Genomic DNA, 10,687 nt, shown 5'->3' with positions numbered 1-10,687 from the left:
AAAATAAAAATAAAAATAAATAAATAAATGTTTTTTAGAAAATGGTAAATAAAAAAAGGAGTGAAATAAAATTTTCTTCAAAGATTTTCAAAATTTAATTTTAACAAAATAAAAAAAGAAAAAAAAAAGTAAAAAATAAATAAAAAAAGGTAGAATTTAAATTTTTTTTAAGTTATTACACTCTTCCTCTTGAGTCTAACCACAAAACATATTTTCATTCTCACCCTTTGCTTTTCTTTTCTACCTTTTGTTCTAATAATTAGAAGATTAAATTACAATTATTGGTTAACAAGTGTTACATTAGTGCTCAAGTTTTTCCGCTCTCTTAATTTCGACGTAGTTTTTTTAAAAATGATTCAATTTAGTCATTACCATTAGTTTGACCAAATGATGTTAAAGTCACGTGTCAATTTGTGATTTTTTTTTCGTTATTATTTTTTTATTTTTCTTACACATGTCACTTCACGGTCGTGATACATGTCAAAATTATTCAATTTGGTTCCTATATTTGTTTTTTAGTTTCAATTTAGTCCTAATTTTTATAAAAATAGAACAATATGACTCTTCCTTAACTTGAAATTCAATTTGCTTTTTGAATAAATCTTATAGTTATATTCTTACTAAAATTGACATTTTTATTAAAAAACGTTAACTATTTAAACACGTTAGTAAAAATGACCAAATTGATCAAAATTTGATGAAAATGAGAACCTAATTGAACACAAAACGAAAATGAGGATCAAATTGAATAAAAACAACGAAAATATGACCGAATATATATTTAAACCTTATATTATCTTTTAATCATATTTTTAAAAACTTAAATTTATAATACTAAATATATTTTATTATTTAAAAAAGCAATACATCAAGGTATAAACAACTTAAATATATAAATAATAATAATTCATAATAATAACTAATAATAAATAATAGATAACAAATATATAAATAATGATGATAAATAAAAGTAAACTTTATTATTTAGTTTTTATAATTATATTAAATTTTAATCATATATTTTATTATTTAAAAAAGCAGTACAACTTAAATACATTTTTATAACAAAAATATTATTATTTCAATTTTCAAAATAAAATAATTATATTAAATTTTAATTCTAGTTTAATAAACAAAAATTTATTTTATAGATATATATTTTTTAATTCCGTGAATTTAAAATATATAATAACAAAAAAAATTGAATTTAAAATTTAAAATATCTAAAAATCTTCAAAGAACCATAATGAAGTTTGAAATTGAAATTTAAAATTCATAATGTTCAAAAAATATTCGTATTTAAGATCGTATTAAAATTTAAAGATGAAGAATTGAAGAATTAAATAAAAATATGTCAATAATTTAAAATAATAATAAGATAAATTAAAATATGATATTATAATAATATAATGATATTATTAATAAACTAAAAGTAAACTAAATAATAAAATATTAAAAACAGTATTTTATTTAAATAATATATTATTAAAAAGTAAAAATCAATTAGTTTTTAACTTTTAAATGTATAAAAAGATCTAATGATTTTAATTTTAATGATTTTCTAAATTTCATATTAACAATATCAAATATGAAATTCGAAATATATAGTAACTCAAATTGAATTTGAAATTTGAAATCTAAAAAAACGTAAAAGCATGATAACAAAATTTGAATTCAAAATTCAAAATTAAAAAAAAAAAATTATAAAGAAAAAACGAAGTTCTTCTAACATACTCACCTGATGTCTCTAAATAACTTTCTCATTTTTTTAACGGTTAAATCATTTCAGAGGTTCCTATTCTTATAGCGAGATATCAAGTAGGTCCCCATCTTTATTTAACTCAATTGAATCCCTATTTTTTTAAAATTCGTTGCAATCAGTTCCTTTATACAGTGACGATGTTAATTATATGTCATGTGTCAGCACATAGTTTTTTTTATTTTTTTGTTTTGTTTTTTTTTTAATTTTTGTTATAATTTTTTTTAAAAATTAAAATTGTCACGTATCAATCTGACATTGTGTCACGTGGCAGAGTCAATGTGATGTGGCAGTGACAGTGCCACGTGTCACTATTGAATGTGAAATTTCTCAATGTAGTTCCTGTATTTGTTATTTTGTCTCAATTTGGTCCCAATTTTTTTAAAATTGAATCAATTTCATCCTTATATCAAATTTAATTTTTATATAAATTTTACAATGGTATTTTTATTATAATTGATATTTTTAACAAAATTAAGTTTATTTAAATGTATATTTTGCATTGAACTTTATTTAAATATTGTTTCAAATATTTATATATCAATAATTTATAGACAAATGTTAGAATTGTTATAAAAAAAATTAAAAATTTATATTTGAATTTATAAAGTCTTTATTTTTAAAGCAACTCTAATATTTATCTATAAATTATAGATATATAAATATTTAAAAAAATTTAAATAAATATCAGTGCAAAATATATATTACCAAATGAAATTGGTCACTAAACATTATCTACCAAGGTTTTTCTTACCAAATGAATTAATTCTAAATTAGTCTCTAATTAATTAGTGACTAATTATAACATTTTATTCATAATAGTAACTATTGTAGTAACCAATAATATTTTATTTTGCAAATCAATATATAAATTGGTCATTACAGTAACTAACAACTTGTGGTCACTAAAATTGGTTGTTAATGAGATTTTCTTGTGGTGTTGTATTATTCGCTTTGGAGTGAGGAGCTTTGCCCGAATTTGTCCTTAAATGACGTCTCGGAGGATGGATTGAGGAAGAAATATTCAAAATTTAAAAGAAGTGTTGAAGTTAAAGATTTCACCACCTTCTTCCTCTCTTGTATAGATGCAAATTTTTTTATACAGATACAATCAAACATGTTTTGGGAGTTCTCTTTGAATGTGTTCCAGTACACCCAATAATTCTCACATCGTTTAAAAGTTGAGATCAAATATGTTTTTATGCTTTTCATGCAACCCAAACACTCTTTTATTCAACTCAAACTAGTTATATTTTGTGTTTTTTACCAATTCCTTGTGCCATTCAATCCCCAAATTTATTGTTTTTAAGTGATGATGCTTCTAATTTCAGTGCTCGATCTTGATAAAAAATTTGAAAGAGCCAAAATAATATATTCAAATTTTATATATTTAATTATTATTACTAATATAACAAAAGTATATAATTTAGTATTGAAATTTTTATATGTTTTTCTTAAAAACAAATTATAGTTTTGAAATTGTATTTGATATGAAACTCATATTAAATAAGTTTTTTTAATTTTATATTTTTGCCTATATATTTGCATATTTGAGAACATTTTTCTTATAATAAATTTCAAAGATTTAATATAAAACATTCTGCCTATAATTCAAAAGAATTCATATGAAACTTCTCACCTATAATTCTTTGAATCTTAAGAAATGATTCTCTAATTCAACAGTTGAATTTCTAGTATCATGCTTGAAAATAGGTGAAGAAGTAAATTTATATTATTTTTTATCTTAAAGGGTATCTTCCCTTTTATCACTTAAAAAAATGAATCTATTTTTTTATTTTTCATCAATATAACTATTTAAAAAAAAATAAACTAAAAAATAATTTATCAAAATCTAATCAAAAATTAAGAGACGTAATTACTAAAAAAATGATAATCAAGTCATAGTTAAGAAATGGTTATGAGAAAACATATAGTATTTAACTTTTCTTTTTATATTCATAAAAATTAAATATACAAAAACTCATAAGATGAAAAAATAAATAAATAAATATCAAACTAATATTTTTTTTATCAAGAGTAAGGAGAGGGTTACTCTTTTTATCTTGAAAGAGAACTGATGAGAACTAAGAGAATGAATTCATGTCTAACTTTCTATTTCTTTTGTTAAATAAAGAACAAAAGAAGATATGAAAGAATAATAAATGAATACAATACGGAAGAAACTTAAAATGAGAGAAAAAAATACCTCAATAAATTTTATTATTTTTTATTATATTTAATTTTTAATTTTATTATTTGTTAATATTAAAATTATAGTTTATAAAAAAAGTAAAAATTAATCTAAAAAATTAAAAAAATAAAAATAAAAAATCTTGGGGGCCATGACCCTGCACTGCTTCCAATTATTGACAAGTCTTTGGTTCTTTTTTGGTTTGCTGTAATGAGAATTTTCAATTCCCACATTTATTGTTTTACGGAATGATCCTTCCAGTCATTGACAAGTCTTTTTATTTGTTTTGTGGAATGTGATATGAGAATCTTGAATTTGGGTCACGTATCTGTGTTTGATATGTATCGCGTCCGATATTTTAAAATATTTTATCAATACTTATCAATAAAGTATTTAATTTATAAAGTCAAAGTATACTACAAGAAAATATTTGAAATAATGAGCAAATTTAGTGACAAAAAATAATTAGTCATTATATAGTGCATCATAGGATATGTTCAATACACTCCATAAAAAAATTAATTCCACTTTGGAATGGGATTGCTCAACTCTTTTCTAATTTTCTTTATTTACTTAAATGATACTGTCTAAATAAAATAATGTTCACATAAAATAGTATAATAAAACCATATGAAATTGAATATAACTAACGATTGAAAACAAAATATTAGATTTTTTTATAATGACTTTTGTAATTCACTTTTATTAAGATTTTATTGTATTGTAATTTGTTTATCTAAAACATAGTTCAAACACTACACTAAAAAAGAAATCTAACACTTAAGTCATAATCGTTAGTTAAAAAATCACATTCCTTTTATTTAGATACTGTAAATTATTGAAATAAAATGTTAAGTCAAGATACAAATTCCTTGATAATTGTATTAGCTTTTAAACATGATAGAAATAAATTTGATTGATAGTTGTACTAGCTTTTAAAAATGATAAAAATAAATTTGATAGAGTTAATTTAATTTTTTATATCAATTTTATACTAAAAGAAATAAAATGGTGGTATCTGAGTAAAATTTATGTTTCTTCAATTGACTATATAGGATGTTGTTAATAGTATTTGAATCTTTGCACCCTAGACTCTATTCAACCTACCAAACACAACTACCACGCAATTCTCAAATCATTCAAACAAGCTAAGTTTCATATTATACTTCTAATGCAAACCCTGTTTTATTTCTTTATTTCTGTGTTTTAACTATATAATATACATGAATTCTTTTATCTTTTATTTTTGAAAATTTATTTGCTAAGAGAAACTATTTGAGATAGGAAAGTAACAAATATTGTTGTGCTTATTAAAAAAGGAAATTTTTCGACAAAAAAAAAGTTATTATTGGATTATTTATATTTACATAACATTAATTTATGAATTAATATAAAACTCTAAGAAAAAGACAACTTTTAATATATATATATATATATATATATATATATATATATATATATATATATATATATATATACTACAAAAATAATTATTTTTAGTGGGGGTTATATTTGACATTTCTAGGGGTTTTAACCCCCACTAATGGTTTTACCAGGGGTTTGCAATTTCCCCGGAAGAGCAAGCGTAGCTAACGGATTACCGGGGGTTTTTAACAACCCCTGGAAATAGCGTAACTTACCGAGGGTTTCAAAAACCCCCGTTAATGCATGGGGTTCGAAAACCCTCATTAATGCTTGGGGTTCGAAAACCCCCGTTAATGCATGGGGCTCGAAAACCCCCATTAATTTTTGGGGTTTCGAAAACCCCTGTTAATACCCAAAGTTGGACTTATATTATTATGACATTGCTATAATGCTAAAGTTATACTTTCGTGATAATTGATTTGTTGAGTTAATTTTTTGAGTATGAAAAGAACCTTATTCTATGGATTTTGTGAACTTTGTTCAATTGCATATTTATAAATGAAATTACACAAGAAATTACACAAAATCATTGCACCAAAGAAACAACCACTAAAATCACCTGATTATCAACTTAAGTATAAATAAACATATAAATGAATAGAAACTGCACTTCACCGCATCTAAGGAATGAAGATATACATATATGGAAACTAAGACAATCTTGAGATCCATTATTTTCGTCATAATATCTTCAAGAGTACATACACATTTTTATTTTATTAATGCAAATTGGACGATGTTGCAATATTGGTATGTGACACACATGCATGCACAATCCTCCACTATTTCTCCCTGCTACTGGTTAAATTACTGCTGCATCTACCAAGAGTACGCTTAAATTGGATGATGTTGCCCCAACCCATTGTCAAACCACAATTTCTGCATAACAAGAAAACACGAAAGTAAAAAAAATAAAGAAACATAATTGATCATGGTCTACATATATATCTCATGCTAATTTCTACACTACCCATGTCATCATGTGAAAGTAAGTCCAAATAAAGAGGTGATTAGTCATATAACACGTGCAGGTCAGTATACAACTAGTTATAAAAACCTAAGAGTTGATACAATTGTTGTTTGATTGATAGTTTAATGAGTTTGGTTGCATAGGAAAAAAAGGTCGAGAGTGTTGTAATAATTCTACCAAAATTAGAATATATATATATATATATATATATATATATATATATATATATATATAATAAAATTACTCCGTTTTACCTTCGTATAAATATTAACAAATAAAAAGATAAGATGTTGATTCATTATTCCAGAAAATGAACCTAAACAACAGAAAATTATACAGACAATTTGGTATATGTTATTGACTTTATTCCAAACTAATTTATTTATGATATACAAACTAACTTTAATCCAGATAAAATAATTTTTTATCAGTTGTTCCGTTCTCAAAGTTTTTTTATTTATATTATTCTTTTCCTAACTCTTCTCATTTATATATATATATATATATATATATATATATATATATATATATATATATATATATATATATATATATATATATTCTATTACTACTTCATAGTTTTAACCCCTGTTAAAAAATATAATCATAGCCTAATAAAAAAATTAACCTTTTTTAGAGATAGACTCTATTCTGCAAAGCATTGAAGGGAAAAAATAACTGACAAGGATGGAGAGCAACAAAATGCAAAGAATATTTAAAACTTGTAAACACAGAATGAAAAAACTCCACATCCGATCAAAACTCCTGAAAATATGCTAAAATGATCTTATCTCAACAAAATTCACTTTCCTAACCAATTTGTCTTTGCTAGGTGGTTTGTCATCCTGTACATACAAGTTACAATAGTAAATATAACATATAGCTACAAACATTCAAAACAGAGCAAATGCAAAATTTCATTTATTGCATATATAGAAGCATCAGAAGAACCTTATAAAATCAGGACAAAGTCTAAAGTTACAATACTTACATTAGATTTATCAAAAAACAACTTTTCAGAAGGCGGTAAGCAAAAGAAATCAGCATCAGCACGCATAGGCCAACCTAATAGAAAACAATCAGTAGGCCTACAAGTATATTGTTAAAACTTAAATCATTGACAGGTATGACAGTCAATACAGAGAAAAAGTAAAACATTAACCATACCAAAAAAGCTTATTCTCCACCTCCATAAGCTGGCTTCACATTCTCTCCAATCATTGGATTGACATTGCCGGCAAGCATACCATATAATTCAAAAGCCATCTACAGGAACCATTTTGAAAAGAACCAATTCATGTCAACATTCACAAAAAGTAGCAAGTTACCATCAAAATGTAGAAGACCTGCCAGTTGAAGATGTTATGATGCAGTTGGGATTATTCAAAAAGCCACACAACTCTTGGAACTCTTTTTCAGAATGCACCATAATGGCTCCCCTAGTATATACCTCCATTGACAAATTTGGAAAAATGAAGACTCTGACTGATAGAGAAGTATATCTTCGTAAGAACTCTGCAACTGTAGATGATAACTTTTTATCCATATTTGTAATCATTATCATACACACATTTTTCGTTCCCCCGAGATCCCTGTCTTCCATTCTTTGGTCTTGACAACTGACTGAACAAAATATAAGGAAAACTAAAAATCAAATGAAATCCAAGGAAAAATTAAAGGAAAAGGTAAGAGGATTCATATTATGGAACATCCTTGTAAAAATATAAATAACTACTACCCTAATAAAAGTCAAGGTTGATGAATATAATACTGGGGTGTCTTTAACTCTGTTAAATAGAGAAAAAGCTATGAAAAGAGCCACAAATTTCTTAATCACAACGAAATGGTTTTTGAAGCTGAACCTAGCGAGTTTAATCTACTTATAGTGTTAACCTCTACTATTACATCGGAACAAACCTTCAGGTGAATATGCACTCACTATAGACCGCCTAGCACATTGTGTTTCCTGTAAAGGGCAATAGATTAGAGGATATAATATTAGCACCAGAACATGTCCAGTATCACTATTTTATATCTTCCTCAGCAAGCAAGTTCATAGAAAGGAATCGTAGTAACATAGAGAGGCATGTACTACTTGCCTTTATCATTCTTCCAAAGTAAGTAATTTGACGTGTGGAGTTAGACCTGTTGCCTCGATATGGAACCATTCCAAAGCTAGAATTCCTTTGGCATTAAAAAAGAAGAACAATTATCCAGAAATGAAGCCACTGCAGGATCTAGCTCCCATCTAGTATTTGCAAAGCAGAATGAACCAGAAGTTATGCGAATCACCAAAATGTCTGGAGTGCTTGTGGCCATAGTATATTAACTAACATCACAAAATGCTTTTTTTCTTGGAACTCGGCCTAAAACTTCTATCCCTAGTCTGATTGATTGTATCAGTATCTTTGCAAAGGAAATTGACAACCACACAACAAAACAAGGAAAGTTAGGGCAAAATGAAGAGATAAATAAACAAACATGTTCGTGGTGAGAACAGTGAGAGACACGTTGAGATCAGAAGACATAATTGCATTGAGACGAAAATAAAAGCATGGAGATTGAAAGAACGACGAAACTGAAAGTAGTGGAAATGAAATTGAAACAAAGACGAAATTGAAAGCAAGGAGAAAGGTGTTTATTACCTAATTTCAGAGAGAACGATGGACTCGAAAGAGAAAACGTCTTCCTCATAAGACAGGAGCCGCAACCTCCTTGGACACGAACGATAAGCAAAGAAACGAAATTGAAATTGAAATCGAAAGAGATGGAATCAGAAAAACAAAAATGAAATTGAAAGCCACGATTTACCTTAAGCGAAGAGCATGAGCCTCTTTATTCTTCCTACCAACAAACACCTTCTTCCTTCTCCCAGAGCAAAAATAGTTAATTGAGCCACCGAGAAAGAGAAAAAGTATCTGCATAAAGAGAAAAATCTTACCCAAATTAAAATCTTAAAAGTTATAAAATAAATAGAATAATTTTACTGGGGTTAGTCACAAAACCCCTTATACTTAGTGAGGGTTTATAAAACCCCAATTATCTATATATTTTAGTGGAGGTTATTATAATCCCAAATAATAAACCCCAATTAAAGTTATAAATTCTTTTATATATATATATATATATATATATATATATATATATATATATATATATATATATATATATATATATATATATATCTTGACTTGACTTGATATCTTGACTTGACTCTTCTTTTGGTAGGCTTGTACTACGTAGGATCTAAACTTGAGTTTTGAACTTACATATGTGGTTGTGTTGTATTTCGTTTTCTGTAATGCGATGACCCAATTTTCAAAGTCTTCTTGATTTTGTTTCACTATACAATTTCCGCATTTATTGTTTGACGTGATGACTGCTTTTTTTCAATAATTTTTATTTTATTTGTCACTTTTTCCTTTTTAATTTTCATTTTTCTATAACATTGTTATTATTTATATATTTTACTTTTATTATCTCTTTCCTTTTAAAAGAAACTATTTCAATCTCTACTCTATTTTTAAAGTATAAAAAATTTAAATGATTCAGATAATATTGAGTGTTGACATAGTAATACATGAATAGAGGTCAATTTTAGTAAAAAAATATGTTAAACCTAATTTATCAAACAATTCATCTATGGTGTGATGATAAAATAATTATGGATGGTGACTACGTTTAGGGCTATGTAGTCTACACAAAATCGTCAATTTCCTTCTTTTTTGTACTAATAGTAATGAGACTGAAAAGTTGCTAGTGTAAGATTTAATGAAACCTTTCCTTAAGCATTTCATAAATCAATTTGGAAATGATGTCTTTTTAATAGTGAGGATAACAATATGGTTTGACATTGATAGGAGGGGTGTTAGGAAAGAGGACGAACTAGATTGGAAATGGGAGTAAATACAAGGGTGGTGAAGGGGTTTGTAAGCTCATATCTAAAGAAAGGGATGGTGTGAGGTTTGTTCAATAGATAGTAGGTTAATGGAAGCAATGGAGTGATTAGATAGAAATTGACAAAATTGGTGATAGTTGGTTGGGGTAGGGGAGGTGGTTGGAGTGGCATGGACAGTGAATTGTTGGTTATGTTGAACGAAAGTTATCTTAGGATGGAAAATTCTGCTTGTATGGTTCTTAAGGTGTGTAATCATTTGATGCCTAAAACAACATATACACCTTCAATAGGTAAGAGAGAGAAGAGGATGCTGAAGATGGAGGTTTAGAGGTTTATATCCACTAAAGGACAAATTCCTTGGAAGTGAATAAAGGCATTGTTCCATACCATGACAGGAAAAAACAAGGGTTAGTTGAATGGGTAGGTGGAGCTGGTGTGCATTTT

At 26.2% G+C, this 10,687-nt stretch overlaps 1 protein-coding gene across 10 annotated transcripts; it reads right to left on the bottom strand.

Moving 5' to 3' along the window:
- Nucleotides 1-5,922: 5,922 nt before the first annotated feature.
- LOC114182494 lies at nucleotides 5,923-9,389 on the bottom strand. Of its 10 annotated transcripts, none has more exons than XM_028069370.1 (8): nucleotides 9,157-9,389; nucleotides 8,991-9,059; nucleotides 8,445-8,529; nucleotides 8,263-8,311; nucleotides 7,692-7,968; nucleotides 7,513-7,611; nucleotides 7,337-7,433; nucleotides 5,923-6,254 (listed from the first exon to the last, which is right to left on the bottom strand). In XM_028069370.1, exons 1-6 carry the CDS (start codon nucleotides 9,267-9,269, stop codon nucleotides 7,563-7,565), a joined length of 642 nt encoding a protein of 213 aa, XP_027925171.1. In that variant the 5' UTR covers nucleotides 9,270-9,389; the 3' UTR covers nucleotides 5,923-6,254; nucleotides 7,337-7,433; nucleotides 7,513-7,562. The 10 variants fall into 10 exon arrangements, with proteins under 10 accessions (XP_027925171.1, XP_027925170.1, XP_027925174.1 ...); XM_028069369.1 differs by having other exon boundaries at nucleotides 7,337-7,410; XM_028069373.1 differs by having other exon boundaries at nucleotides 7,337-7,410; nucleotides 7,696-7,968.
- Nucleotides 9,390-10,687: the final 1,298 nt, after the last annotated feature.

The sequence above is a fragment of the Vigna unguiculata genome, chromosome 4 (genome assembly GCF_004118075.2).
Source record: "Vigna unguiculata cultivar IT97K-499-35 chromosome 4, ASM411807v1, whole genome shotgun sequence".
NCBI classification, from domain to species: Eukaryota; Viridiplantae; Streptophyta; class Magnoliopsida; order Fabales; family Fabaceae; genus Vigna; species Vigna unguiculata.
The sequence above is the reverse complement of the archived record's forward strand: the minus strand, read 5'-3'. Positions and strand labels throughout refer to the sequence as shown.

What these genes read in the sequence shown, in the direction of transcription:
- LOC114182494 (XM_028069370.1), bottom strand. Translation starts at nt 9,269, where the DNA reads ATGCAGATACTTTTTCTCTTTCTCGGTGGCTCAATTAACTATTTTTGC. An exon ending in ATCGTTCTCTCTGAAATTAG is followed by an intron (nt 8,530 to 8,990) that starts GTAATAAACACC and finishes TTAATGCCAAAG; the next exon opens with GAATTCTAGCTTTGGAATGG. An exon ending in GAGTGCATATTCACCTGAAG is followed by an intron (nt 7,969 to 8,262) that starts GTTTGTTCCGAT and finishes TATTTTGTTCAG; the next exon opens with TCAGTTGTCAAGACCAAAGA.